General features: G+C 41.3%; 1 protein-coding gene and 1 pseudogene across 1 annotated transcript in view; both read left to right on the top strand.

Annotated features, from left to right (window-relative positions):
- Window positions 1–2,937: 2,937 nt before the first annotated feature.
- Window positions 2,938–14,476, top strand: part of LOC121614222 (coiled-coil domain-containing protein 85A-like) — a 60,622-nt gene continuing 49,083 nt past the window's right edge. Inside the window, exons 1-2 of the mRNA XM_041948036.1 lie at window positions 2,938–3,159; window positions 4,090–5,122. Of these exons, the coding sequence (XP_041803970.1) occupies window positions 2,938–3,159; window positions 4,090–5,122 (1,255 nt within the window). The remainder of the gene's footprint in view (window positions 3,160–4,089; window positions 5,123–14,476) is intronic.
- On the top strand, window positions 6,056–6,207 carry LOC121614390 (annotated as a pseudogene).

Below are 14,476 nucleotides of genomic sequence, written 5' to 3'. Positions count from 1 at the left end.
TTGACAGTTACATTCGGAAGTTAGAACAACTTCGTAATCCCAATACTAGAACTAGGGTAGCTAACCTGAACCTTTATCGGTTCAAAACTATGATGGGTAAAGGTTCTTTTTCCTATGCTGGTGCTACAAAGTGGAATAAAGAGGACACCCTAAAAACTTAGTATTTAACTGGAACAGACGTGGTTATGCAGGACCTAGCATTGCATGCTTCAATGAGCTCCATGACTATTTCAGCCTTTGATTGAGGAAGGTACAAAGTATTTGGTCTGTGACCTGGGAAATTCTGAAAATAGATTGCATTTATATACAGGCTACTGTATATAATAATCTGAGTTCACCTTTGGAAGAACACAGAGCAGAAATCCTGAATGAATTTGGATTGATGAAAATGAGAAGCTGGACTGAGTGACAAAGTGGAAAAGTTTTTCTAAGACTTGGAAATTAGACTGATTAATATGTGCATACATTATGGGCATACAGAATATACTATTCATGTTTTCCCATTATTTGTATATTTGTTTTCACATGCATGGAAATGGGCTGAGCATCTTAATGCACGATACTAATATTATATATTATATAATATATACTACAATTTAGTCCATCTAAATGTCAAATATATTTAAACACAATTTATTTTTATATGTTTTCCATATACTGTTATGATGGTTAATTTAAGAATTAACAAGAGTCAAGTAAAAGTCCTAAAATCTGAAGGCAATGCAACACTGTGAGCCACTCAGAGAGAATTGGAACGAACTGCAGGTTTGAGTGATATCCCTTCTGTCATGGTCTGGGTTTTGTCACTTCCTGTTTTATGTTGAAGGTTCGCCTTATGTGTCCTCTTTTGCTTTACTTCCTGTGTTTTCCCTCCTCAGTGATTGTTTGATTTGTTGTGTCTCATTAGTTGTCCTCCTCTGTGTATTTAAGTCTGTGTTTTTCCCCCAGTCTTTGTCTGGTCGTCGAATTTGTTCCTTGCATCAGGCCTGTGAATCTGTGTGATTGTTCTCCAGTGGATTCTAGTGATTCCTGTGTTTTTGACCTGGACCTTTTGTTCGTTCCTTGATTTTTGGATTTGGTTTGTTCTTAAGAATCTGCTTTCCTGTTTGGACTCTTTGCTTTGAACCTCCGTTTATCAGCTTGTTCCTACCCGTAAGCCCTTTTGCTATTTTTCTTTTGTTAATGAACTTGCTGAACTGCACCAGCCCCCTGTGTGTCTGCATTTGGGTTCTATCCTTGTTCACCTGGGACCCTAACCTTGTCAGTACGACCTGACCAAACATGAACCCAGCAGACAGGCATGAGTAGTCCGTGGGGTACACGACTGGCCATCAAGCCAGCTTCCACAAAGAGGAAACAAAGTTGCCGACAACAGCATACCCTGCCAGCTGGTGATCTCGAGTTGGCAAGCTTCCCGCCTGGGTCCACCCTTGATGTGTCCCAGTGGTCCCCATTCTGGGGGACACGGCTGGCCATCAAGCCAGCTCCCAGCAGGAGGAAGCAGGGTCCTGACTTCAAAATGCCACACTGCGACACGACTCATCCTTACCCCTGCCAGCTCCAGCCTCTGTGTCGGCTAGCCATCGGCCTGCTTGCCTCCTGCCCTCATCTCCTGTGCCCGAGCCCCCCCCCCCCCCCCAATATCTGTGCTGCTCTCAATATGTGACTTGCATCCTTGTCTTTCATCTCCAGCTGCTTTGTTGTATTATTATGCCATTTCACTGCAATTTTTAATTTTTAATTATTTTAAATTGTCCCAGATTTTCATTCAGATTTTCATTCATTTTCATTCCTTTACCTTCGCCTTTCAGACTGACAAAGAAGCTACTCAGATGTCCTTATATGCATAATTATTGTACATAGTTATAATGCTACATCAGATTTATAATGATTATGATGTATGAGAAAACAGTCTCGATGCTAGCCAGTATCATTTGGTTTAGATGAGAGCAGGCCTCAACCAGGTTGGACTGATTTTGCATTAAATATTGCAATGTTGTATTGATCATTTCAAGCTCGATGTTGATGCTGATATAGTATAAACTACCCAACGGCATATAAAGTGGTTGAAATTGGCTCCTCCCAAATCAACTACAACATTTAAATGCTGCATAAACATGGATGCATCAATAATGTAATATATAATACTTTAAAAGGGACCATTATGCATCAGTATTTTTACTTATTCTTTTTACATACTCAGTTAAAGTATATTCAAATAGATCGGAATAGACCTCCTCCATCACCGTGTTTCTTTAAGACATTTAGGGGATAGTTAACATGCCAATAAATGTCAGGAGAAACCTCATTTAGCCTTATCTGCCAAAACTGCCGTCACGTTAAACTAAACATCCAAAATGGAAATATCACCTTCAACTGTGCAGACGAGGCTTCATACCTTCCAGCTCCATTAGATGGCGCAACAAGACAAAGAAGCGTCAGGAGAGAGAGAGGACGGAGTCTGTTCCCCACACTCACGCACCTTAGCATCCTGGCTCTCCGGCTATGCACCTACAACCTCTCCGTGCAGTCCTGCCCATCCTCCTCTCCTCGCCGACGGTCGGCCAGCTGTAGTGCGCACTGAGCTGCGGGGGAGCTCAAGGCGGCCGGCATGCACCTAGAGAGGAACCAAGCCGCCAAGCCATCCGGGGGCTCAGCCAGAGACACAGCAGCATGCAGACCGATGCTCTAACAGCAGGGATAAAGCAGCAGAGCACCGGGCGGGGAACGGAGCTGCAGCATGGGCGTGGGAGAGACGCGCAGCCAAAATGAAAGCGATGTAATACCGCGGACTTAACAAGGGTGGGTGGGGGAAGCCTAAGGAGCGTTTTGTCAGAGTTGTCAGAGGTGTAGTTTGGGGTTTGGTTTGGTGTCTTATTCTGTGAAATTGACCAAACACAGTACTTTTTTCCGTCAACCTCCACCGGAGAATAAAGGATGGAGAGGATGGATGGCTCACAGCAGAGCGCAGAGAGTCCGGCGGCGGACGTCTCCAAAATAAACGATGAGGAGCTGCTGAAGTGGGGCAAAGAGGAGCTTGTGCGGCGGCTGCGGAGGGCAGAGGCAGAGAAGAGGGGCGTCATCGTGGAGCACGGCAATCTGATGCGGGAGGTTAACCGGAGACTCCAGCAGCACCTGAACGAAATACGTAGTTTGAAGGTGAGATGGGCCCCGGGAAGCCAGTGGACCAGGTTCCCTGTGGTTTTATGCCGGTGTTTAGGACACAATAAGCATGCTGGTTTGGATATGTACAGGCAGAGAGGAACCTTGAGCGATGTGTGTAAAATCACAGATTGTCAGTATAGGGGAAAACTGTTCACTAAATAATCAAGGATGTGTACAAATTAGAGAGCTGTAAGCAGCTGTAAACTGAAATTCAGTATTTTCAGTACATATAAAATGCAATGGTGGTGGTCAAGTAATGTTTGCCCTAGTCTAGCCAGCAGGCAGACATGAACAGCTACATGAAACTGATGAAAAATATTCCCATTTTTATAACACAGTGTTGATTAACTCTAGTCAGGGCTGTAACTGATGATAATTTCAGTTAGCTCTTTTATTTAGTTTATCTGACCTTGTTAGTCAATTAATTGATTTATCAGAAAATTAATAAGCAACTATTTAAAGAACCGTTACGAGTTTAGAGTGAGGATTTCTCTGTTTTATATCAGTCATATTGTATACCATTAAATATGCTGAATGACTTTTGGTATTAAGCATTTACCATATTTCTCAAAATGTTGCTAAAGACCCATCCCAATCTTCCAGAGTCCAATGTCACATCTTCAGATTGCTTGTTTTGATCCATCATCTGCACCAAGCCTAAAGATATTAAGTTTATTATCGTATTAGACAAAGAAAATCAGCAGATCCTCACATTTGAGGTTGGAACCAGTGTGGCATTTTTCTTTAAAAAGTAACTCATACAAGTAACAGATTTATTTTTTGTCATTTCAACCCTACAAGAAAAACCCCTCACATAAACCTAACTGCATGATGGGAACATTCTTTTCACTCATCAAATGATCAGTCCTGTGCATGTAATCCCTCACTGTGCTGTCTATGCGTATATGTGCCTCTATAAACCAGGATGTGAACCAGAAACTGCAGGAGGACAACCAGGAGCTACGGGACCTGTGCTGCTTCCTGGACGACGACCGCCAGAAGGGCAAACGGGTGTCGCGGGAGTGGCAACGTCTGGGTCGCTACAGTGCTGGTCTGATGAGGAAGGAGGTGGCCATCTACCTGCAGAAGCTGAAAGAGTTGGAACAGCGGCAGGTGGAGGTCATCCAGGAGAATCTGGAGCTCAAGGAGGTGTGTCTCATGCTGGAGGAGGAGAGGGCAGCAACTGTAGCTGGAGGGGGAGGAGGTGGAGGTGTGGGTGGGCAGGGAGGTCCTGGCCATAGGAGCTCCATCGACAGTCAGAGCAGCTTGTCTCAGCTGGGTGGAAGTGTCCCAGCAGCTGGCTTGCTGCGGGACGTTGGCGATGGGAGCAGCACCTCTAGCGCAGGGAGTACAGATAGCCCTGATAACCCCCACCTCAAACCCCCTCCCCTTGGCTCCAATGCCAGCCCTGGATATGGGTCAAGACTAGGAGATGTGTGTGAATCCACAGGCAGAAGGCACAGCTCCACCCCAGAGTACCACACCTTCCCCCAGTCCTGCCGCCTGGACCCTTGTGGCCTTCAGGAACACAGCCCAGAGAAACACAGCAAGTCTCCTACCAGACTACCATGTGATTCCCACCCCAAACCCTGCAGCTCTGACCTACTAGCCCAGAAACAGTTATTGATGTCAGGGCAGGCATCACCAGGGTGTGGGAGGGGCTCAGCCAAGTCCAGCCCAGAGCTGTGTCAGAGACACCGGCTGGTTCACACAGCAGAGGCAGGTTGTGTGAGTCCAGAAGCTAAGCAAACTGCGATGGGGACCCCTGAGCACCTTCGAAAAGGGAAGGTGATTGTCGGTAGTCCAGAGTCTATACGACGCCACCATCACTATCAGCACTGTCCTGGGGTGGAGCACCGCAAGGGGAGGTATAGCAGTGGCTCCCCTGACAGGGACGGGGGTCAGAGGAGGGCAGCGGCGGAGAACAGGCCCCCACACCACCAGAGTCTGTACAACGGTAGGCACAGGGTAACTCTTATCTTGTATTTCAATTCATAACCCATTCATTACAGACAGTAAAGAACATTTTTAGAAGTACACAAGAATAGAAAGGCCCATTGGGCATTGGATCTGTACTTAAAACACTTAACAAACATCTACACAGATTGCTGGTACAGTCAGAGAGAGAAAGATTTTTTTTCAGAAGTGGCATTTAAAAATAGTCCAACCTGAGTCTGAAGTTTCTTGCAACAAAACAAGCAACCAGCAGAGACTCCAGAAGTCAGCTACGCTCACAAACTTAAATGACACACATGTGTCTAACTATGTTTACACATGAACGCACACACACAGAGCTCATGTGGACTCACTGGCTGTGGCAACAGATGATAAGACAGTGCGGGAGATGTGTACTGACTGGTGTGTGCTTGTTAGCAGGGGAGTGTTGTGATATGTCTCCAGGGCATATGGTTTACAAAGGTACCCTTGAGGTGTGTTCACGGCCAAGATGCACACATATATGCACACTTATCCACACATCCACTCCTTTGAGAAACGGAAGACAGGTCAACACACATAATACATGTGTGTGTTTGTGTTTGAGAGCTGTCTCAAAGCAGATTTTTATATTAGCTCTCATTTGACAATTGCTCAACTGTTCTGTATTGTTCACATAGATTGTCCCACAGGCACACTGTAAAAGACTGCTGAAAGCAGAGGACACATATTGTCCTTTCAAACAACAGAGAACATATGGCATATATATCTGAACCTGACTTAATTTTGTTTCCATTAAGCTCTCTGGTATAGTTATTTCTCTGTCGATGTGTCTCTGAGCGTTTACTTTGACTGTGACAAGTGTAATTGAATTAATGTGTTGTGTCCATGCACTGCCTCAACTCACTGCAGCCATCTTTTGAACCGTGGAACATTTAATTTAGGCGGTTTTGGGGCTCTTACCTGGCAGGGGAGATACAATGATCAAGAAGGTGGTCCACCCAATACAAGGTTCATCCATTGCACTCTGGTTGTGCTGACCCCAAATATGGGAATCTTGACTATATCATTTCTGGTAGTGGGGGACTGTGAATGTGCTCTCCTCTTGTTTTTAGTAGGCTTGTTGGGCTAGGGGTATGATTCTTTGGATGTTTGGATGTGAGAGATCCTGTGTTCAAAGCCCACCTTTATCCAAATTTCCCCAGTTGGGGTACTTTTTGGTTGTTCATGAATAATGCTTCTTGCAGTGTGCAGTGCTTGTAGGAACTATTACATCGCAGAACCCCATACACCAGTACCAGTCAGACATACATCAGCCAGCTGCTGGCTGTACTGTAGCACAGTACATCCACATAAAAGGAAGGTATTGTCAGGTTTTAGTAACTGTATTCTGATATAATGTATTGGTTACAGATGAAAGAACAAACCAACATGCGCTGTGTCAATGTAGTTCCACTACAAGGCTCCAGAACAGTTTCATTTTTGGTTTTGGGTTTAGTTATTTCCTGTTTTATGTTGAAAGAGTTTCTCCTCATATCATATTTTCTCTTTCTTCCTGTCTTTGTGTGTTTTCCTGCCTGTTTTTGATATCACCTGTGTTTCATTAATTAATTAGCCTCTTGTGTATGAAGTCCATGCGTCTTCCCTTCTTCAGTTGTCAGGTAATTTGCATTCATGTCAGCTTTCCTGCCTCTTTTCTTTGTGTCAACCCCAGTCTGTCTTTAGTTTAGCAATCTGTATTTCTCCTATGTTTTTGGATTACCTTCATCTTATTAAAAGCTACTTTTGGTTTCGTCAGCCTGCCTGCCTGAGTGTCCTGCATTTGGGTCTTTTTGAACTACAAAACATCAAACTTAAGTGCTCCTTGTCACAAGTGTGTGGAACTGTATTGGAACAGTATACTTATGGGGTTTGTGTACTCTGGTTGCAGGCCCTGTATGTGTCCAAAAGACAGGTGCAGTACGTGAGGGGGGAGGTGCTAAATTCTAATTTAAATTGCTTGACTATTTCGTGGCCAGGGACAGTGATTTGCAGGGGCCTCAGCAGAACATGTTTTACATGTGTGTGCAGGAACTGAGAAAGAAAACTTCACACAATGAACAATAATAAGGTAAATCTCACCTATTCTACATTATCTGCTTGTGCATGTACAAGCTCATCTACCAACAGTAAAAGTTTTTCAGTTTCCAATGTGTCCACACTTCATTCAAATACAGTTTGACCTAGACTGTGCACAATTCCTTAATTCATGCATTCATTCCTTAGCATATAATAAAGATGATTTGCTTGGCATAATGTTGCTCCTCTTGTTATTATATTAATACACTGTATAATGTTGAACATTCCATTAATGTTTCATAGCTTAGAACCTGAGAGCACCACAGCAATTAGTGTACTTTTAAAACAAGCAAAGAAAAACAATTTTATTATATGTCCAAAAGTGGCTTGTCCAATGATAATGGCCTTAATAATATGCTGCCATGTTTTATTGGCCAAGTATGTGTAGACAAAGAAGGAATGTGACACATTTAAGTTGCCCTGAATGGAACTTCCACACAACAGTTTAAGGGGAAAGGTATAAATAGACAAACAGCTAAAAACAAAGACAGAATGCTTAACAAAAGTCAAAATATAGACCTATTATGCACTGTACAAACCAGTAGGTAACAAATAGATGCACATATAAATATGTGTAATAAAGCAACAATGACCAACAACATACAATGTTTATGTCCAAATCATGTGTTCAGTAGATTGTAAACAAATATAAATAGTGCAAAGGAATATTTTATCCATTACATGAAGTGGGTGATTATGTACAGTATATGCAGTCACATTTGTCTATGTACAGTATATACAGCATGCAGGATTTACAGATGGATAAGATGTACAGTGTGTATTTTAAACTTTTAATCAATTGTAATTTGTAGGTTAGTGGATGATTTAGAAGCTGTTATCATGTCTGGTTGTTTTGGCATAGTGTACAATCCTGTCTGTCCATTGTAGTCTGTTCCTGTCGTGTTTGGGGTCCGATCGGAATCGGACAGTGATGGATGTATAGACAAAGGACTAGATGATTGCAGTGCGGAACTGGTTCAGCATCTCCTGAGGCAGGTTTAACTTTGTGAGCTGGTGCAGAGGTACATCCTCTGCTTGGCCTTTTTGATGATGTATTCAATGTTGGATACCCACTTCAGGTCCTAGGGGATTGTGGATCCCAGAAACCAGCAGGCTTTGACAGCAGGCACGGTGCTGTTGAGTATAGCAATGGGGGCAGTGTTGGGAGGCTCCTCCTCAAGTCTACCGTTCTGTGTTCAGCTCCAGGTTGCTGTGACGGCAACAAAGAGCACCATCCCGAATGAGACTGGTGACCATTGTGTCTGCAAACTTCAGAGGTTTAAGAAATGGATCTCCTGTGGTGCAGTCAATGGTAGACAGTAGTTCTGTTGTCATATTGGTTCCCCAATAGGAATATACTCTATGTTGGTATTACCATTTAAGAAGAAAGTAGGTCTTCTTCCACTGAACATTAAATTAACTTAGACATTGAAAAATGTTTTGCTCCGGATGGAATTTAAATTACATTATCTAGTTTGCAGAAAAACAGTAGATAATTGTACCTAGAATTATTATTGTGGTGGCAGTGAAAAATTACCCACATAAGCGGGTAGTGCTCCATCTCCTCTAGAGGAATAAATCCAGTCTGAATGGGGCTTTAGATACGTCAGTTGCTGTTGCTGGCATTGCAAGGTAACAGTTCATTATTCATTGATAATTGAATGTCATGATCAGAAAAAAACAATAATGGAATTCTATCACTTCAGGAACAAACAACTTTACAGTCTATCAATTACAACATTGTTTTTAAAAACTTTTTTATTGGGTTTTGACATTTTTCACGTCCAGCAAGGAACAGAGACATTTTGATAAAGAGATGGGCACCGGATATGCTACACCCAAAACAATGACAAACACACAAACCAGCAGGAAAAAAAGCAAAATTGAAAACGACAGCATATAATAATGAGGGTGATATTTCTAGAGTTGTGGGGATGAGCAAAGAAAGGATGGAACGAAATCCGAATAAATCATCTGTGTACAAGGAGGGTTTTATTTCTACTCCATTCCTATGTATGCCAGAGATGTTGGGGTTGTTCAAGTACAATTGAGAAGCAATCACACATGACAAGTGTAGTTTTAGTGTAGTTGTAGTCAATGAAAACTGTTTTTCTGAGTCCTTACTGTGCCAGTGGGCAACAGAGGACACAGAACTGTGGAAAAAAAAGTAATATTTTTTCTTCTCTTTTTTGTCAGCAAAAATAAAGATGGATTTTGGTAAAGTTTTTATTTATTAAAATACATTTTTGTCCCGTCTTTTCTCGTTAACAATATTGCATGTTGCTATAGCAACGACGTTAGTGCAATCTTGTCTTCCTCTCATCTTAGTCATATTAAACAAGGTCATTGACAATCATATAAAGCAAGGTAATTGGCAAACACATTTCATTGTAGTTTTCAACAAAATCAACACTATTGTCAAATGCCTTCTCAGTGTCATTGCCAATCACATGCCTGTATCAGGTGCAACAACAAAACTGAGTACTTTTAATAATTGTTAACTTGCAAGATGTTGCTTTGTGTGGTACAGCAACTGGAATGAAATAATGCTCTTTGCACCCTTGAAACCACTTGCAACTAGACTCAAGGCTCCACCTTGGGGGTTGTAGTTGTGCTGTCAATTGCTGTAAATTTCCTGCCACATCACAGACTGTATCTATATCTGATGCTGTTTGCTGAAATGTGATCTTGTCATCGCTGTACTGTAGTCCAGCAACAGCAGTGATTTATATAGTGCTGAGTGGAAGCACTCTATATTACAGCTGAGGCTATGGGAAATAGCTTTGTACCTTGCAGGATCCCTTACTCAGCTGTTACCTGAGACAATAGTGGCTGGATGTGCTGTACTGTAAGGTGAGGTGATGCATACATATACACCATATTTCATTTGCAACATATTATATGGTTTCAGTAGAAGTTTAAGTTTGGTAAATCCTCAGGTCTCCTGCCTTGCTGCACTCAGTGGGATTCTTGGAAGAAAACAATGTAAAGTGAAAAGTGAAAAAGTAAAAATGAGATGCAAACAACCGATGGTTGAGATTACTACTGACTTGGAGACAATTTAGATTTTAAAGGTTTGATTCAGAAGTTGGACATAATATGCTTTTGTCTGTAGAGGAACAATTGACATCTTCAGAAACACTGTGTGGCAGAAACATGAAACTTACTTTAGTTAAAGATGTGTCACTCACCATAATTTAGCCTCAATGAGTGAGTTGTTTTTTTTTTTGTTTTTTTTTTTTTACAACACAAAAAAGTTATCAAATGCTGAAACTGAGAATTTAAGTCGATCCTCATTTAGAATTTGATGCCAGCAACATGTTTTGAAAAAATTGGGACAGGGTCATGTGTGCCAGAGGTTGCATCACCTCTTCTCATAACATGGTTCACAAGTCAGGACTGCAGGCAGTTTAACACCCGAACTCTTCTAAGACATGCAGTTGTAATACGTTGAGAATGTGGTTTCGTATTGTCTTGCTGAAATAAGCAAACCGTCATCTACTTGGCAGTATGTATTGCTCCCAAACCTATATGGTTCAGCATTAATGGTGCCTTCACAAATGTGCTTCAGAAAGACTCAGCCTCTCATGGATGCTCTTTTTATACCCATTCGTGTTACTTAACTGTTGCATGTGAACCTAATTAATTGTGAGATACAGTGTTTTCTTTTAGCATTTCATAACTTTTGCAGTCTTTTGGTGCCACTGTCCCAACTTTTTTTGGAAAGTGTTGCTGGCAAATTTTACGTGAGGATATAATATTTAAAAAACAATGACATTTCTCCATTTCAGCATTTTATATGCTGTCTTTGTGCTATTTTCAATTAAATATGGGCTTTCATTTTTTTTTTGCAAATCATCACATTCTCTTTCTATTTATGTTTTACATAGTGTTCCAACTTTTTTGGAAACTGGGTTGTACTATAAAGAAGCAGAATTGTTCAGAGATCTCTTTAGAAACCATTTATAAAATTAAAACTCATTAAATATCAATATCCTCTGATCAATATTGTTCAAGCTGAGAGTTTCATGGACAAATGCTCCTGGCTAGAAAGTGACTTTATGCTATCGCCACACTCTGCTCACTCTATGCTTTCTCATTCCATCTTCAGTTTCTCTCTCCTTTTGTTACCCAGTAGAAAACTGGAAAATATTCTAAATTACATAAAAATTATTTAGCCGGTGCTTTTATCCAATTATTCACGTAAAATAAGTGCATTCAGCCATAAGGACAGAAACCAAAAATAGGTAAAATCTTAAAAAAACAAACAACAACTTACAAGCCTGTAATGTGACTGAACTGCCGTTTTATTTCACTTCAAATTAGGTGGTGTGCCTTGTGGAACAATAAATTCAAGAAAAATATAAATTCAGCAATAATTTAAAAAGACACAGAGGCTCAGTAAAATAAGAAAAATTGCCACCTGCATCAACCCAACATTATGGAAAACATAGCAAAATGCTTGAGGTGAAGGAAGGAGTGAGAGTTGCAAATTCAGTGGCCATTTGGCTGCAAATCACCTGCCGCATTAAATCCACCAAAATTGACACAAGTTGCTGCATCTCTGTACAGATACATGTCTACTGGCTTGGTGACGTGGTTGTCATAAGAAGAAGGAGATGCTGTTCTGGAGGAGAGGAACTGGTGCCAGAGTTTTAGCATGCTTCATCAAGCGTGACATGGTCATGGATAGATTAAACAGGTAGCAATGGAGAGGTGTGACAAGAAGGACTGACCTTGAGGGATGATGTGGATGAGTTGACCTTGCAGTGGATAGAGTTGGCATTTAGTCCACCTGTGGTCCTGTACAAATGCAGAAATGAGTGGGGAAATTCAGTCTCTTTTTTCCCCCTTTTTCCAGTAGCCAATTCTGTGCATGTGCTGAAGCCTTCTGTTTTGTCTGAGGAGAGTGGAACTCCAAATTAGAGATCGGCGATAAGGGTTTTTCAGGACTGATACTGTTACTCATTATTAGTAGTTAAGGAGGCAGATAACCGATATTCAGAGCCAATATTCATTAACAGTGAAATTGTAAAAATTGGCATTAAAATGTTGAATAATACAAACACTTAACTTGGTTTAAATACCTACAGCATGTTTGTTTAACCAAAAATAAAATAAAATAAAATAAAATAAAATAGCTCCAGAAGTGCATAAAGTCAGAAGCATCTCTTATAAAGTTAAAAAAAAACTTAAAAAATAGCTACCTGAAATGTTTCCATCATTTAAATATAACTGAAATGACTTATCTTTGTTTTAAGTTCAAACACAACAAAAAGTACATGGCGTTAACAAGCTCAGCAGTAACTCTTGTAAAGTTAAATAAAAACTTGTATAATTGCTCCCTAAATTTTATTCACAGTAAATAAAGTAAAATGTCACAATAACTGAAATGACTTTCAGATAAAACACTCTTGAATTTTACTCTCTCACACACACTTCTTACCACTATCACTATTTCCATATCAATATTATCAGCAGCCTTGTTGCAAGGGATCAAACCAACTGTTAAACACTAATTAGCCCATAGCGTCTCATCTTCACTTTAAGTTTCAGATCATAGGACCAGAAAGCTCACAGCAACGTTAGTAGTTAAACTCACACTTTTCTCTACATAACAGACATTCTCCCATTGAGTCTGCTGAGCGGGACCGGCGAGCTAATGTTATGCTAAAAGCTAGTCAGCCTTCATCTTAGCGTACTTCCCTGCAACAAAACAAGACTGAATTGAGTTGTTTACGCGCTCTCTCCCAGTCACACACACATGATTTTACTATCACGGACTGTTTGACTGTCGATATCATCAGCAACCTTCTTTCAAGTAATTCACAGACATGTTGGGTGGTACTACGAGCTAGCAGAGCTGCCGCTAATGTTTACTCCGCACTTACATTATCCTACTGTTAGTAGTAGTAGGTCGATTTAGATGCACATTGATGAGATGATATCAGATTAAAAATAATTATAGCTATAGAGCTTGTTGGAAAAAGTAAGTGGCAAAATTGGACCAAACAATATTTTTGCCTTTCACGATGGTCACAGCACCCTAAACTCTTGCCGTGTCTTGGTCAGGTGACTGGCACGACTACACGTATGACCCTAATCAATCACAACACTTCGTATTTCACAATCACGCACAAGTTCAGTTGTCATTGAAACAAAACAAAAAAAAATTGGCTTAGATGTGTTTGCTTTACTTTAACGTTTGATCGGGAATTAGTAATGATAAAGATATTTCTGCAATTAGCCACTCACCTTGCTGATCAAGTGCTTCCGCTATTTCTTGCCAACATTGGTCACGATCAAGTGCTTCCGCTATTTCTTGCCAACATTGGTCACGGTTCTCCCTCAAGGAAATGTCAAATGTTGTCCCACCTGACAGCAGCAACCTCAGCATCCCTCCTCCTCCTCGCCATGGTTACCTGATTGTGCTCTGGGGGGAGTACCTGATTGGTAAATGCTCAGGAACATATGTGGGAGATTTCACACTCAAAGACAAAAAAAAATCTGACATGCTAGACTTTTTGTTGGGGTGTCGTGGGGCATCCCAGACACTGCACAACAGGTTGTTTAGCATGTCACACTCCACCGGTATAGACACCCAGTTGTCCTTCAATGGCCACAACAATGGTAATTCATCGACAACAACACAATTGTCCCAAAACTGGACTAGATTCATGTAGTCGAATTCCGGTATAAAGTAATTTGACTTTTGTACATCTGCATCAAATTAACTAGTCATCTAGTAATTTTCTGAGCATGCTTAAGCTACTTTCCATTGAAGATGATTGGCAATACAGCTCCAAATGGCTAGCTAGCTGTGTCTATCTTGTAGCAACTGTAAAGTAGAAGTTTGGGGATTGTATCTACTTGAACAATAGACTGAAAATCTCTGGAGGCGATGTCATGGGGGTCAAATGAACAGTGAAGACACTGCACACATGAGTTTGCTTCTCTTGGGTGGAGGGTCTGTTCTCTTGAGCCCAGCTGGTGTTGTTGCCAGCCCTGGGTGGATATATGCTGACTTTGATGGCAAGAATTAGTGTGCAGAACTCACAGCAGGCTTCAGCATGGAGTAAGTCTGCATGCACACACATGCACATTCAACCTACACAGTCACACTCCATAAACATTATGCACTTACACACATAAGCATATGCTCACACATACAGATGAATATACACTTAGTCTTATGCTGGTGCACGCATCACTAGCATGCACACAAACTCTGACATGTATTCCTCAGGGGGGGGAAGCA

This window comes from Chelmon rostratus, chromosome 11, assembly GCF_017976325.1.
Source record: "Chelmon rostratus isolate fCheRos1 chromosome 11, fCheRos1.pri, whole genome shotgun sequence".
Lineage (NCBI taxonomy): Eukaryota > Metazoa > Chordata > Actinopteri > Chaetodontiformes > Chaetodontidae > Chelmon > Chelmon rostratus.
Note: the sequence above shows the minus strand (reverse complement) of the source record. Positions and strands in the feature narration are given on the sequence as shown.